The 15,900-nt window shown below is 40.0% G+C and overlaps 2 protein-coding genes and 1 long non-coding RNA gene across 4 annotated transcripts in view; all 3 read left to right on the forward strand.

Annotated features, from left to right (window-relative positions):
* The window catches only part of LOC145909417 (dynein axonemal heavy chain 8-like), a 38,775-nt gene extending 34,638 nt beyond the window's left edge, over positions 1-4,137 (forward strand). The window contains exons 82-89 of the mRNA XM_082996809.1: positions 180-368; positions 576-729; positions 1,146-1,285; positions 1,623-1,817; positions 2,337-2,486; positions 2,861-2,989; positions 3,312-3,518; positions 3,632-4,137. Of these exons, the coding sequence (XP_082852935.1) occupies positions 180-368; positions 576-729; positions 1,146-1,285; positions 1,623-1,817; positions 2,337-2,486; positions 2,861-2,989; positions 3,312-3,518; positions 3,632-3,862 (1,395 nt within the window). The 3' untranslated portion in view covers positions 3,863-4,137. The remainder of the gene's footprint in view (positions 1-179; positions 369-575; positions 730-1,145; positions 1,286-1,622; positions 1,818-2,336; positions 2,487-2,860; positions 2,990-3,311; positions 3,519-3,631) is intronic.
* Positions 4,138-4,886: 749 nt separating this feature from the next.
* On the forward strand, positions 4,887-6,316 carry LOC145908135 (uncharacterized). Its single transcript, XR_014402943.1, has 3 exons — positions 4,887-5,186; positions 5,258-5,434; positions 5,628-6,316. It is a non-coding gene; the product is annotated as an uncharacterized LOC145908135 (long non-coding RNA).
* A 2,075-nt stretch (positions 6,317-8,391) lies between these two features.
* Positions 8,392-10,215, forward strand: LOC145908134 (uncharacterized). 2 transcript variants are annotated; one of them, XM_082995328.1, is made up of 5 exons: positions 8,392-8,540; positions 8,634-8,875; positions 9,063-9,220; positions 9,298-9,398; positions 9,462-10,215. In XM_082995328.1, exons 2-5 carry the CDS (start codon positions 8,698-8,700, stop codon positions 9,694-9,696), a joined length of 672 nt encoding a protein of 223 aa, XP_082851454.1. In that variant the 5' UTR covers positions 8,392-8,540; positions 8,634-8,697; the 3' UTR covers positions 9,697-10,215. The 2 variants fall into 2 exon arrangements, with proteins under 2 accessions (XP_082851454.1, XP_082851453.1); XM_082995327.1 differs by having other exon boundaries at positions 8,395-8,540; positions 9,292-9,398.
* Positions 10,216-15,900: the final 5,685 nt, after the last annotated feature.

Genomic DNA, 15,900 nt, shown 5'->3' on the forward strand with positions numbered 1-15,900 from the left:
ATTCAAACAAGAGACTATTGTGCGCAACTACAATATCGCTAATTGTAAATTCGCTTCACTGAATCGTTTTCACGTCTGCCGAGGTCGATTATCTATTTTGCATTGTTCTGTTACTCGTTTAAACCAAAATCTTACAGGAAAATAGGACCAGCTTTAAACACACGTTATACATTCCACAGCTTGAAATTACCAACATGCCTCAATGGCGACCTCTACTGTACACCACTGCGTTTCTCCACTCGGTGGTGCAAGAGCGCCGCAAGTTTGGGCCACTTGGTTGGAATATTCCGTATGAGTTTAATCAGTCCGACTTTACAGCAAGTGTGCAATTTATACAAAACCATTTAGATGATATTGATCCCAAAAAGGTGAGATATTGTATTCATATGTAGGTCCCTTTTATTAGGAAAATTTCTATTTCTGTGCTTTTAAACCGTAAACGTTTCTTTTCACGAATCTCAAGGACATTGAGGGGATGAGGAAAAATGTTTGAAAGATGGGCCTTAAATAGCTCGTTGTTTTGTGATAAATACAGTCAGTTTACCACTTGTTCATTGAAGTTTGTGATTTTGTAGGGCGTTTCATTCAAGACGATCAACTACATGATAGGAGAAGTGAATTACGGAGGAAGAGTGACCGACGATTACGACAAGCGCCTTCTTAACACCTTTTGCAGGGTTTGGTTTGGAGAACACATGTTTGACGCCAAGTTCGCCTTTTTTGCCAAGGGTAAGACGGTGCCCGCCACGGATCTTTAATAATTGCACAACAATTTTCTTTCCTTTGGGCTGGTGTAGTGTTTCCCAACCGTTGGTACGAATACCACTAGTGTTACGCAACGGCATTCCAGGTGGTACACGAGCACCCTTCCGTAATTAGCGGATATAGTTCGAATTAAAAAAACCGTAAGTGATCCCAAAATGTTTGTGTCTTCATCCCCTAGGTTACTTTGGTGGTACGCACCACGAAATGTTTACCTCCAAGTAGTACGCAACCACAAAAAGGTTGGGAATCACTGGGCTAGTGGCTGTACATGTAATGCACTGTGAACAATACATTGATATAATGCTTTGGGCAATGTGGTACTCACATAAACTGTATTACCGAAGAAGTTTTAGCCAACTCTACGTACCTATTCCATGCAGGCGGTTACACTATCCCGAAATGTGCCAACGTAGATGATTACCGTTCTGCCATTGAAAACCTTCCAGGAGTTGATTCCCCTGAAGTTTTCGGCCTCCATCCGAACGCCGACATATCCTATCAAACCAACACGGCTAATCAGGTAAGCCCCGGCTCTCACAAAAGAGAAAATATAGTGTCCAGAATGCTTCGACTTAAATCCCGAAAAGAGGAATATCTATTTATTTTGTTGCCTATAAGATTCGTTTTTCGAGATAACATGTAATGAGTATGCAAGAAAACATTTTGGAAACAGTGCATGTTATATAGGCAATACCTGAGTTTGCCAAAAGCTGCACTGATGACACTTATTAGACCGTAAAAAATAGTTTGAAAATTACATTGTATAGTACAGTATTTCTTTTCAAATAATAATCTGGGGCCATTTAACCCAACGCCGTTTCAATATCACTTTTACTAAAATTATATTCTTTGTGTAGGTCTTCACTACGATCCAGAGCATCCAGCCGAAGGACTCTGGAGGCGGAGGAGGGGAGACAAGAGAAAGTGTGGTCGATCGTCTGGCTGTCGAGATGTTGGAAAAACTTCCTCCGGATTATCTTCCTCACGAAGTCAAGGATAGGATCATCAAGATGGGGATTACCGACCCCCTAAACATTTTCCTGAGACAGGAAGTGGGTTTTGAGAATCAGATCAGATTCTTGTAGTGTCTATAGTACTTGCTGGTGCACTGTTTTGACAAGAGACTGACTGTTAAACATTTGCACGAGCTTTCGCGAGCTTAATCTCGCTTCCTCAGGTGCTGTAAAGGAGGCGAGAATAAGCTTGTTGTTGTCGAAATTTGTGTTTTGTATATTTTTCATAACGACAAAAACCATCGTGAAATTTATGTTAATTCGGTGGTTTGTGATAAATATTCGATGCTTGTGGAAAAATAACATATAGTGACAGCAAAAATACAATGCATGAAAATTTCAAGAAGTTTGTGGGAATTGGATTGCAATTGGGTCGAAATAATGTCGACATTGGTAACCCTATGCATCAAAACATCTTGCTTCTATGTTACAACAACCAACAAATACGCAAAAATTAATCACTACGGCATGTTTAACAACAATATTTCAGGTGTTTCTAGCGGTGGAGGTCGTATATTTCCTCGCCTTCTTGGCAATTTTAACTCGCGTGTACTATAGGTCGACCGAATGCAGAAAGTGATCAGCGCGGTTCGAACAACTTTGACAGATCTCCAGCTTGCTATCGAAGGAACTATTATAATGAACGAAGCTTTGCGGGATGCGCTGAACAGCATATTTGACGCTCAAGTACCCGTGGCCTGGACCAAGGTATAGGAGGACATAAACAATTTGTTGCAAGTTTGTATGTAAACCATACAAAGTTCTCAACGTCCATGAACCGGCGATGTACTCGTCCTTATAAAGACATACACACAGAAAACGTTGACATTTTGTTTGGAGACGAATTTGCTTGCGTTTGCTTCCTTCTGAACGGCTAGACAGTTTAATATGGAAACAAAATTTGCTCGTCTTTATGCGACGATATTAAAACGAAAAAAATGCAAAATTGAAACGATATTCCATTTGGGAACTTCTGGAGTAAGCTACGTGTGAGCGAAGTGGAGCCACGTACAATCCTTATATAATTTAGATAAATCCTGATTGTTTATTGAGATTTCTTTTACTAATATATTCTTGTAAAGATTTCCTGGGAATCTGCAAGCATTGGGTTTTGGTTCAGCGGTCTGCTGGATCGCAACGCTCAATTTCGGACTTGGCTTTTTGAGGGAAAACCCCATCAGTTTTGGATGACCGGATTCTTTAACCCCCAGGTAAATTCTTTCGTCAATTTACCGTCAAAAACCTCAAGCTGGTATGCTGTTGTTTTCCTCAATGAAATTACCTAGTGGCAATACCAAAGATATCAAATCACCACTTTAACAACACTTATTTTTGAAATCGACTTTTTTCCAACGCCACTTATGCGTGACACAGGTGGAAACTTCACATTTAAAATTACAATATAAATATCCTCGTGTTACGGGGTTATTTATAATGTAATTTTGTAAACTTCCATTTCTTACAACCTAATTAAATTACAAATCATCTTCCGATTACACTTCCTGTGCAACCTTTGTCCTTGTCTTAACCCAGGGATTCCTTACTGCCATGCGGCAAGACATTACCCGGCACCATCAGGGTTGGGCACTTGATGGCGTGGTACTGCACAATGACATCACAAGGATGACAAAGGAAGAGGTGACGTCACAGCCGGATGAGGGGGTGTACGTCTATGGACTATTCTTGGACGGCGCAGGCTGGGATAAAAGGAACATTCGTTTGACTGAACCTGGAAATAAGGTTCTGACTTAAAGTTATTCGTTGTTTTCAAATCAGCCTTAAACATTGTAAACCTTGCAGATAACAAAACCTATTGCTGTCAGTAAAGAAATAGCTTTTTCTTTTTACGACAGGTTCTGTTCGCAAACTTGCCAGTTGCTCACGTCTACGCAATCAACGCCACAAGCAAAGAATGCGCAGTGAAAAGCAGAGCCGGTCATACCTTCTACGAATGCCCCGTCTATAAAAAGCCAAAGCGTACTGATCTTACCTACATATTTCCCCTGAAACTCAACACCACTTTGTCACACGGCGCAGACAGATGGGCTCTCCGAGGCGTTGCCCTGCTTTGTGATACAAAGTAGATGTTTAGATGTTTATTGTAGGCTATAATGAGTTGTACAGTCGTACGCTTTAAATGTACTGCCCTTACAATATGTTGTCTTATGTGTTGCGATTAGAGGGCAAGTGAAAGCTTTGAACTTACGTTGTTGGAAAAATGCTCATATTTTCCACCGCAACTTAATTTAAATTGAACTAGCCCAGAAGTGATGTCAGTTCTAAGAACGCTTTTGAATGTTGGTTGCGTGCAGCTTGCTGTAGATAGATAGAATATCTGCATTGATTTAGCTTTACATGTGTACATTTGCCAAACCTGTAAAACGATTTGTGTACATGAATTGAAGCAGCAACATAGGCTGCCTGTGTATTTGCACTGTGTAAATGGTAGGGGAGTGTATATGTACTTATTTGTATACTTTCAGTAGAATAGCTAAGGCAGTAAACCATGTAGTCTTATACCAACGTGCTGTGTTTTTCTCGTTAAAGTTGTGCAGAGTTTTTGACAGCCCTGTTGTCACACAGGAAGCCGAAACAGCGTTATTGACAGGAAGTGTATGTAAATGGGTATATCTTTGTTATCGACTGGTTTTAGCACTTCAGAGGAGGTGGGTGTGCGCCACTGCAAATTGCCCATTTCCTTCGCGTATCAGAAAACCTTATCAAAATATTTGTTGAACTGCAAAAACGCTTTTATCATCGTGATACTATACAGTTGAATATTTGCATTTGGAAATTATCATGCGCAACATGAGTGGGCAAATATTTGAAAATTGTAACATTAATGGCTTGGGGTGTTTGTTCAAATTTTTGCTAATTAATGTTTTAATTCTAAACTTTCAAATTATTAGGTCCCAAAACCTCATTTAATGTCGTTCAAACATATGCTTCTACATAGAACAGCTAGCGCCCCGCTGTGGAGGCGAGCTGCTTATAATCGAACCGCGCTGTATCGCTATAGAATACAATTGGTTGCTCGGCGAGGCGTTTCGAGTTTCAGCGAAAGACGCAGGAAAAACGCCAGTCAATGGATCGTTTTCCCTTTGCTAATTCGAAGTTGTTTTGCCTTGCAGGTTCGTGCTCGAGGCGGCCGTTGCACTGCTAGGTTTCTTCATTGCTCTTGCAGCTTGCCTAGCGCCTGTGTAGTGTGCACGGCAATGTAAGCTTCTCGGCAGCAAGCAACGCAAATTGTGGATTGATTTGTCAGGGACATATTGCATGCGGACGAAATAGTAGGAAGTAGTTGTTGATTGGCAACTTCAGTGTGCAGAATAGAGTACTACGAATCAAACAGCATATGACGTTTAACTACGTGCAACTTGTGAAGGGCAGACTTTTGAAAGTTTAATGGTAACTTTGCCCCACGCACAACTATTACGTTCATGCTTTATGACTATGTTGTTTATCAACGTTATTTGCAGGTAGTATATTGCACAAAATCTCATGAAATTAACTCTTGATATCGGAAACGTCACGACGGCTACGTCAGCAGAAACTACCTCGTTTGCCGACGCCAAAAGCCTGTCAGAGCATTGGCTTCCCATTGCGGTGACCGCCGTCGCCTGCCTTGTCTTTCTCGTCTATATCGTGCTTTCCAAGTAAGTTTGTCCGCAAGCACGTCAGAACCAATGACGCCATATGTTAAGTTTGGTGGCATTTCTCGCAAACAAGTACCGAAATGTTATTTGGATGATAGAAAGCATAGAACTCAGCGCTGCTGATTATTCATTAGGGCGTGATCATCACAGCGTGAAAATGACATCACGTGTAACCTTTGACCTCTTTCCGCAGGCTCGGATACGACTGTCGCAGCAAAGAGCCGCCGGAAAGCAGTAAAAACGACCACGCTGTCATACTGACTAACAAACAAGCTCCAAAGGGGACAATTCCAATGGAGGACGAAGCGCCTTGCTCTTCAAATACAGTTCGCCTTTGAAATGTCGAAATTGTATGCGATCTTAAAACCTCTGCGGTGGTCAAATCTATCCATCAACTTTACCTACTGTTGTACCTAATGTAAATGACAGAAGACTAACACTGTCAAAGATGACTGCGCGTTCTGTGCACACCACCGTACCTGTTTAAAGGACAATGTTTACGATGATGATGATAGTCTCAAGAAATTAAGAGTGACTTGACAGTGAACTAGTTATATTAGTTGTGTTTTGTTTTACGAGCACTTCATCGTTAACTTCATTGATGCTAGAGTTTTTTGTCATACCGTTTAATCCATGCTTGTTTTTGCGCCACGTTGGCTTTGTTGTGTGTGTCACATGCCGATGTGCGTAATCCGCTTACTTCGTGTGGTGCAACTCGAGTTTCGCTTTAAGAGACAGAAATGAATAGCTTTATTACATAGCGACAATTTAGCCGGTGGCCGTTTGTGGTCGGGTTTTCTGTGGTACGAAGTTATAGCACTTTTCTATGGCCAATATCCTGTGGGTTTGTTTGGAAAAAATACAGCCTTTCGGCGACGCTTACGTAACAAATGAATTAAAACTGGAATGCCAATGTCACAAACTGTACCTTATCCTAGTGGAACGAAGTCAAGTCACGTTTCTGTGACAAATGTCTATTGGGTTATTCCCAAACAAAATTCTGCCCCAAGGCGCGTCAAATAAACTTTTCAGTTTGCCGAATGTGTAGAGAACAAGTGCGTTTCTCATTATCCAACTTTCTTGCACACGTTGGATAATTGGGATTCGTGTTATTGTGTCACTATAGTGTGTATCACCTATCACAACGTCATTACGTGTTTGGATACAACTGGAAAACTCCCTGCTGTCAATTCATGTAACAACTTTTTTGTAAACAAACTCACTTTTTGTATATTACCATGACATCTAATTTAAAAAAATATCGGCGCTCAACAAACAGCTGAATTGTGTTGCTTCTTAAATAGTTGTTGCGCTTTTATCGAGCAAATGAAAATCTTAAGAACCAACGCCATCGTTGCGAGCTGTCAATACAACACAGTAATCTCTGAACCGCTGGGCAGTCGAATTAATTGCGACAAGATCAGATAACTCGCCAGTAGAATGAACGCCTACCTTGTTGGAAAAGATCCGTGTCACGTTCGGCCAGTTTTAGGTTCACAGTGGTACAAAGCAATAAGTGCAGCATTATATTACGTTGATGTGATGGTAAAAGACATACACGTTGTTGACAATTTGAATGACCTGAGTTTAACCAGTTTTGTTTGTGGTTCAAAGCAAGGTAAATACAGCATAGAATCAAGTTTCCGCACACGTGTTGTTTGTGGTTGGAATGCGGTTACTAAGGCGCTTGAAAGTTCTTATTTATTTTGAAATTAATCAGGCCAGTCGTAGTCATGTCCACTAGTTCTCGCTCCTTGAGCGTCAAAATGTTGCCGGGTGTATGATTATATTCGGTGTCCGGTCCGGATTAGACAGTGACGCGTTTATAATCTATTTTTGCAACATGATGTTGGAATCGCGTTCACTTGTAACAGGAAACACCACGACAGGTGTTGACTCATATGTAGAAACTGGCCACGCTGTCAGGTCCGAGGTGCTTTTGCTTTTGCCTAAGATACGATAATCACAGTGGGACTTTCTGAAAGACAACTTCATGTTGAGACAACGACCGAAACAAGGATTCCATACGCCATCCTTCATTCCATTCCACATTCGGTTATTTTCGTCGCCTCGTGGCACGTAAACAAATAGGAAATTCCGCCTTAATTTGCTCAATCGATCACGTGATCTACTGTGTATTCTTGTTCTGTATTACTTTGAACTGCAAAGATGTGGGCGCACGGAGAGAGTAATGCCTGTGAAGCAGCAATATCGTTGTTGATTTGAACCAAGCGTATAATCCATTTGAACTGTAAACTTTTACGTTTTGTAACGCATATATTGTATAACATTTTCGAAAAACAGACAAAATCATTTTACGCAGCTGATACTCAACAAATTAACATAAATACTTTATTGGTCAAAAAACAACTATATACACAAAACTTTAAACAAGTTTCTGTCGATATATCGAAAGTTTAAGGGATCTACATTTGGAAACCTCGTAACATCAGGCATTTAAATGTATATCGCTAGTAAAAAAAGTCTTGCACTTTATTCTGCAAAATAATAACATTTTATATTGTTTATGAAATCCCATACGGAGATTTAAGGCCGTAGTAGCGCAAGAGTGAAAATTTTGAAAAGACGTTAAGCTTATTATGTCTCTCGATCGCTGTTTACTTTGCAAACCACATTTCTTTATTTAAACCTGTTATTTATATATCCTTTAAAATTAATGCCACGTAATACACCGTTTGTTAGGCACAGTTAATTTTCCATTGAATTAGTTGAATTTAATAATTAGTCTTCGCAGTTGTTACTGATAAGCTGCCTTTGAATAATAATTACCAACGTCGCCTAGTCAACCGTAAATGCTTGGAAGGGTGCACAAAGGAGTGTGATACGCACCGGCATCGCTCAAATAGGCCAGACCTATTTTTGGCTGGAGGGGCGAAGAAGGCTTGGAACGCACAAAGCATTGAGTTGAATCCGAAGTCGAGTTCATTAGAAGCGTAGCTCGCAGGAAAGTGATATAGCGATCGTTTCGAACAGAAAAAGCTGTAGAATATAGATATAATAGGAAGGAATAAGAAGGTTATATTCTATAATCTATACTAAGGAGGAATGAGTAATATTCAAGTATATTTGTGAAAGCACGACATAGGTATGGTAGTAGTCATAGCAAAATGTAATTAAACCTAACTTGACATTGCCGACGCGTATGCATTAACATTCTCTTTTACTAATTATACTACAGAGTGGGGTCTTACTGCTAAACTTGGATTCCTAAGTAATCTCATTTTAACGACACCGGTACTGCTATGGAGGGTATGGACATGGGCAAATCTATGGGCGGTGTAATGGAGATGAACGATACAATGCATGGAGGACACGGAATGGATGGATCGATGATGTCGATGATGATGATGTCTATGACGTTTCACAACAAACTGCCTTTCCACCTCCTCTTCGAAAACACAGAAATTAAATCCAAAACAGGTATGTTTGAGTGGAAATTGCAAATAGGTGTTGTGATTTGATTCGGGCTGTGGCATGAGTTTGTGTAAGTCGGAACGATTTTTACAGGGTCTGGATCGGTTTGTCTGTAGATAATATAACTGTTTAATGTCTTCAAATCAATAAGCTACAAAAATATATACTTTTACCGTTGGCTTATTTTATTAAGATCTCTTCGTGGCGGGCGTTCTTATGTTTTTTCTTGGCATCGTGTATGAATACATCAAGTCATTGCGACTCCGAATCCTTGACCCAGAATGCTGCAGTCTAATGTGCTGCACCTGTCCCAAAAAGAGAAGCAAGACCGGAAAAAAGTGCGTCACAAAGGTATGATTATTGACGTCACAATCTGCTGACCAAACGAAAAATGCGTTATTGACGCGGGTGATGTTTGATAGTTGCAGAAGAAAACGTCAACATGCTGCAATTCGGATGACATAAGCGAGTCCTACGTCACGAGTGTAGACGTCAGTGATGACGACGATGAATTTCAAAACGATACAGGGTTAGTTTAATTTCTTGTTATTTTTTTTAAAGAATATCTGTAATAAGCAATGCCCTTTTGCAGGAAAAACAAAAAACGCGCGATCACAGTGCACTTGCTCGAAACCGCGCTTCACGGCATTCAGTTGATATTTTCTTACATCATCATGCTGGCGGTGATGACGTACAACGTGTGGATCGTCTTCAGTGTGGTGGTTGGCTCCATCGTGGGATACTTGGCATGCAATTGGCCGACATCTGGAAAGCGTAGAAGGAATTCACGCAGAAAAATGATAGTTCGCAACACTGACTGTCACTAAATGCACTTTTCTGTCTGCACCTGTAGTTGTAAAAATATAAGGTGGCACACTTGTTGAACAATACTAGTTCTATCTTATTACAATGTATGGTATAAAGAAATACGACCTTGGGACGTGATATTACTTGAAAGTTGAAATTGTGAGACATTTAGTTGTCAAATGAAACGTGTACTTTTCACTATGTTCGAGCAATCTATACTTTCTCTAGCATCAACATTTTAACATTTGCCTTGTCTACTGTTTGTGCACCATACCCAGAACTTATCCACGCAATCTAATCTGTTTGCTGATGATACAAAACGATCTGTTTTCGTATTTTCTTGGTTCTTTTTGTAACTTGGGTTAAGATTTATTTATTTCAACCTTGTACAGTTTGAGTCCTTTTTAGTTTTTCATTGCGATAATTTTATGCTTGTAGGTGACGTACACTGTTTTTGATTATTCTGTCAATCACCTGTTCCCAATCGAGCATAATGACGTTGGTCTGACCGTATTATGTAGAAGTAAAAGGTCACAAAAATAACATCCTGTGCGATGCACTTATTCATCTGTATCGTGAGAAAATCGTCCGCGCGTCACAAAACGACAAAAAGGTGTGACTAATTTTTTCTGACGTCACAAGGACTCGCATCAGGGCCCGCGGCGTTTTTGTGCAACATGTTTTTATTTGCTGGCGTTCAAGTACTTTCCTGCGGTCCCCGTGAGGTCAAGCGTGGTGCTGGTTCCACCGGCTAAACAGCAGGATTGCAAGTTATGGTTGAGTTGAATTTCGTGCTCCGTGGAGAAATTCGAAGCAACAATGGCGCGCAGTGGTATATAGAAACCCCCGATGTTAACCAGGTGTAAACATCGACTGGATTTTAGGTTCCAGTACACAATAAAGTGCGTTGTGCCATAAAATTATGTGGTTTGCACGAGAACAAATATGGCTTTTGATTCACTTTCAAACTAATATTTATAAATTTGAATTGTGGTTATATATAGGGCTGCGGTATTCTTAAGTCTTGCATTTAAAGTTTTGTTTGCACTCTTGGAAAGAATGTTATTAGTGTTCTAATGTAAACTTAACTATTCGCCCGTCGGACAAATAAAGTGGTTTAACCAAGGGGGTTCGGACAAAAATTGTAGGAAAAACAACTTTTACTGCCAAGTGCGCAGTGAGTACTATTCCTACAGTTTATTGACAAATCGCTGAAAATTACTCTTTGAACGTGTCGATAAACCTTTACGAAATTAACGAGCTTTGGCCACCACCAAACGCTGTACTTTCCTGAAAACTGATAAAAAAGATGGTTAAACTTTCGAAACAAACTCTTCGTGATCCGCCTCATTGTAGTTCCGTATTTACTACCATGTAAAAACCTGCCTTGTTATTTACAAAAGAACCACTGGGTTTTTATTGGGGTTTCACGGCAGTTCAATTGTTCGTTTTTTGCTTCTGGTTTTGAAGGATTTTGCACGTTTAGGGGTGTGGCTGCTGGTTTGCCGTAATCACTGCGGTTTTTAGTTCGGTCGGTTTGTATCATGACTTGTGGGCAATCAACCGTAATCACACGCATTTTACTCAAGCAATGTAAAATGGCACAGGTTTACCACGCGGTTCAATTATCTAATTCTTCATTTTGCACGTTTCGGATAATTTGTGTGCCACAACCATTGTAGATTGCCCACAAGTCATGATACAAACCGACCTTTGCTAATGATTCTAATTTATTGGTGTTTTTTGTGCATTGTTTTAAGTTGGTAAATGGAACCATGCTTTGTCGGTAAAGCGTACAAAAACACAAAAAAACAAACAACGAGCAACAGGTTTTAGATCGCTACACAACCAAATCCACGTTAAATCGGGGTAGTCCACTAAAGGCGGATTTCCCAAATACCATCAGAGCACAATGATACTGTTCATGAAGATAAATCACCTGTGTAACTATAAATTATAACAAAAACATAAAATCTAATGATAGAGGTAAATTAAACGTTTAGTCGCTCCCAGATCCGTTCTACGTTTGCAAATTACCATCTGTGAGCCGATAATTGCATGCGTTTTGGTATATGGCGGCACATAAAGATGTAGGTATCACTTGACATTATCAAAGGCATAAATTAATACTGATGCTGCCAGGCATGTTTTTTTGCTGCAATATGGGTCTTCTGGCAATAATTTTATTGTATCAACGTTTCGGAAACCATGCAGCAGCCTTCATCAGGACGTAAAAAAATGTGATGAAGGCATCTCGTAGTATTGCAAGAATGTACGCCGTGTCAAATCCAAGTGATTTGCGAGGTTTTCTTCCAATACTTTTGGAATGTATACAAACTTATATACCCGGCACTTAGGTTGTTGCGCGTCAGTAATTTCTCTGTATGTGAACAAAAACTATGAATCCATGACGGGTATGCGCTTGACTGGATAAGTTGAAATTACAAACGGGTATACATTATGGGTGGAATCAATCAGGATCTGTTACGCATGAGTTGGTGAAGTCCGGAACGCTTTTTACATGATCTTGGTTTGTTTTAGACTGTATGGAGATAAGATCACTTAGTTTTATGGTTTTCGAGTTGAATTTGCGGACGGTTAATCATTGCGGTTGAGGCCTTCGCGGAGATAAAGCAAGACCAATATGGTGTAAGCCTGGGACGCATGATTAAGATCGCGTATATTTCGGATTGTCTGGAGATTCGATTGCTATGTGATTTTCGCAATTAAGTATTATTTTTTGTCGTGTGTAAATACATCAATTCGTTGCGAATCCGAATACTTGACCTGCAGTCTCTTGCTGCACTTGTATCGAAATAAAGCGATGGAAAAAGTGCGTCACAAACGCATAAAAATTAAACCTGAGAATCTGTCAACATTACAAACTAATGCCGCTGTTGTTTGGTAGCTACAGAAGAAATCACCAACGTGTTACTATTCGGGTGATATACAAAACTTCACGTGTGTTGAATGATGGTGATCAGCTTGCTTCGAATTACATCGATAACAAAATATCCCCATCAAGGTGGTCGGGATTTTCCATGTAGAATGATCCCTAGCAGGGCGCTTGTTTTTGTTTTGACGTAACAAAAGTTCAAAAACATGTCAATTCTTGGGTTTTAGGCTTCCTGGAATGAAAAGGGCTCTTGAAGCATGAACCACCCGCGGAATCGTAAAAAAAGAGCCAAATCCGTTTGGATTTACTTGAAACCACGTATTTGTCAGGCAGTCAATCGCTCACACCTTGCAATTCATTTCAGTTGTGTATGTCAACGAGACATATGCGTTTCAGCGTTGCTTTGGACACGGTTGAGGCGGTTTCAAAGTGCAGCCATTCAAGCAAACTAAACGTATGAAATTGGCCCTGGCTGCGAACGCGGCTTGTGTTACATTGTTGTTGGTGTTCAGGGGAGAATTGTGGTTTGCGATTTCAATTTGCGAAACTTATCTTCGAGGGGGCGAAATTGTCACGCTGGGAACCACAGCTGGAGTGTTTTTGCAGAAATGTTCTAATATTAAATGTCTTTCCTATTGTATCCATAAAGCTACAAGTTTACACATATTCCACTTCAAGTCCAGACCAAACACCTGCGCAATCATATGGACTTAAGTAATTTACATAGCCAAAAATTAGTACGAGACAACGGTAAACTTGACAAACATCTCAAAGTGCTTTCAAATGGTGATAAATAACCTAGACCGGATTGGTTTATTTTTGTTCTTCTCTGATGTTACATGGGCGGGTTTCCGATGTACGAAACTTAATTCACTTTTGTGAGTCACTTAAATCGAAAAAACTTGAGTGTTCTGAACGAAATCCTGAATTCAGATGAAAATTTCCAAAAAGGATGCGAACTTGGCTTGTTTTCTTCCTTGTATTCCAGTTGACGGACGTAACTTTACCTTGCATGTAACTCTTGTGCGCCGTCTAGCGATCAATGGTACGTAAATCTTACGACGAATAATACCATACCTCTGTTGCTCAAACCCAAAACACGGCGTGCTTTAAATGTGGCATTAGCTTTAATGTAACACTTACTGTATTGGAATAATTTTCACCAGGCAACATCTTGAAATGGATCACACCGAAAACTATGACAAAAATCTAACGGTAAGCAGTACATAGCAAAATTCACGGTCGTTTTTAAAACGATACACCCAAAAAAAGTGCTTTCCCGTGGGAAGTACGGTGTCACAGTTAGGATTGTTACAAAGACTGCGAAGTGAAAAGTATAAAAGACACTCGAAGAAATGCTACTGCTGGTTGCATGGAATTAAACGAGGCAAAGTCTATTTGGGAAAGTAAACTGATGATACCCCAAGGGCGAAATATATATATTCTTACAATTAGGTATTGCACGATTCCGCAGTAACCTTGGTTAGTCGCAGTAATCACTTTTCAGAAAACTTAGTGCAACAGACCAAAACCAAATACAGTTGCCTGTGGGAGGTTTATACACTTTATATAAATATCTCAAATCTAATACTTAATAAAAATACATAACTGGCACGACAATAGGAATGACAAACTGGTACAGGTTTTTCTCGTCTGTTTTGTAACAATTTACGAAACTTTCTTAAAAATCATTCCTCCTTGATTGTGAATGGAATCTCCTGACACGAGGGTCCACCCTAGATTCTCAAACTTCTCCAACAACACGAGCACAACCAACGACTTTTCAGCCACGTTCACCGGCATCTTCTCGTTCTTACAATTCACCGTCAGCCGTTGTGACGTCGCTTTTGAGGCAGCTTTTCCGTCGCAAAACTGGTGAAAGATGTCATCGATTGTCGTGATCAGCTGGTCGTCAATTTCCGGCACGCACGTCACAACGTATGACGTCGTATCAGGCAAGAAGTGGGATTTCTTGCAGAAGACATGAAGGAAAGGCATATCTGTGTTGTGTTATTGGTCTGCGTGGACAAAACCCTAAGCATCAGTTTCCTTGAAAAACATACAAATTACATGTAACAGACTTAACAGCTCTTCTGCATTGATGATACATGACAGATTAAATTTCTAATGAACTACTACATTTATGACTGATTCGGCATTGATGATGCTGAAATTAAATTTGTAAGGAACAGCAACATTTTTTGTGTCTTTAAACGAAAACGTGCGGTTTTTCGTTTCGTGTTGGTGATCTATGACGCAAATTGATCCCGCAAACAATAATGTAAAACAGCTCCTATTCATACTGACCTTTAGGTAAATGATTGCAACCTTTATAAATTCATGCTAACAGACTATTACGAGTGATTTTTAATGAAGTGTTTATACTATAATACCCCAATGCTTCCGTATCGGTTTCACTTTTGTTAAATTTAACTATAAGGCTTCGCCCGTAATGACTTCCTTCAGCCTTAGCAGTCAGTAACTCGCATCTTTCTTTGACTGTGGTGGTTTATATATTGCCTTCCCTGACAAATGGTAATCAAGGTGCATGATACGACACACGCATGACTACATAACTTATGTCCAATGTAAACACTGTGACTAACCAGCAACCACTGGGCAACGCGACTACTTTAAGAACAGTAAAACATACAACTGCACTTGTTGTGTCAAAAATCTGCCAACACAGCTGCGTGGTGGATCATCTTTGAGCTAACAACCAAATCATGTTTATGCGGGTACAAAAACATGCAATATAAGTCACTGCTGAGCTACCAACGAGGATATGACGTAGCGTGCAAGCATGCTGTCACCATTCGTTTGCATGATTCAGTCTTGCCATGCATATGATAAACCTATCGCGCCTATACTTGGTTCCTTTTTGAACACTTACCGTCGTGTTGTCATTATCTAGGTTTTACACCTAACTTCTGGTTTTTGCGTCGTTTATACTTAGTTCAAACCATACCACCTTAACACAACGCACACAAACCACTTGCATGACGGCAAAATCATCCTAGTATAGATTTACACGAATATTTCTCTTTACGTGCATCGCCAGTTCCTTGTTCAATCAGACTGTTGACGATTTACAGGAATAAGGAACTGGTGATGAATGAAAGTATTCATTGCTACTTACTGTAGTAACAAGCGGATCCTGTTTAAAACAAGTGCTTGGTGGGTATTATTACTAAAAGGACAATGACCGCCACGTCATCGTTAGCAGTTTTAGGGTTTAGATCCAAATTAAGTAGGCCTACGTAAAACCATGTTTCAAAATAATCATCAACAGTGCGCCCTTGGTTTCGATAGTTTACTTGACTTTTCT

The sequence above is a fragment of the Ascidia mentula genome, chromosome 7 (assembly GCF_947561715.1).
Source record: "Ascidia mentula chromosome 7, kaAscMent1.1, whole genome shotgun sequence".
NCBI lineage: Eukaryota > Metazoa > Chordata > Ascidiacea > Phlebobranchia > Ascidiidae > Ascidia > Ascidia mentula.

Coding starts and splice junctions, on each gene's coding strand:
- LOC145908134 (XM_082995327.1), top strand. CDS start 8,698: ATGGAGGGTATGGACATGGGCAAATCTATGGGCGGTGTAATGGAGATG. Junction 8,876..9,062: donor AGAAATTAAATCCAAAACAG/GTATGTTTGAGT, acceptor TATTTTATTAAG/ATCTCTTCGTGGCGGGCGTT. Junction 9,399..9,461: donor GAATTTCAAAACGATACAGG/GTTAGTTTAATT, acceptor GCCCTTTTGCAG/GAAAAACAAAAAACGCGCGA.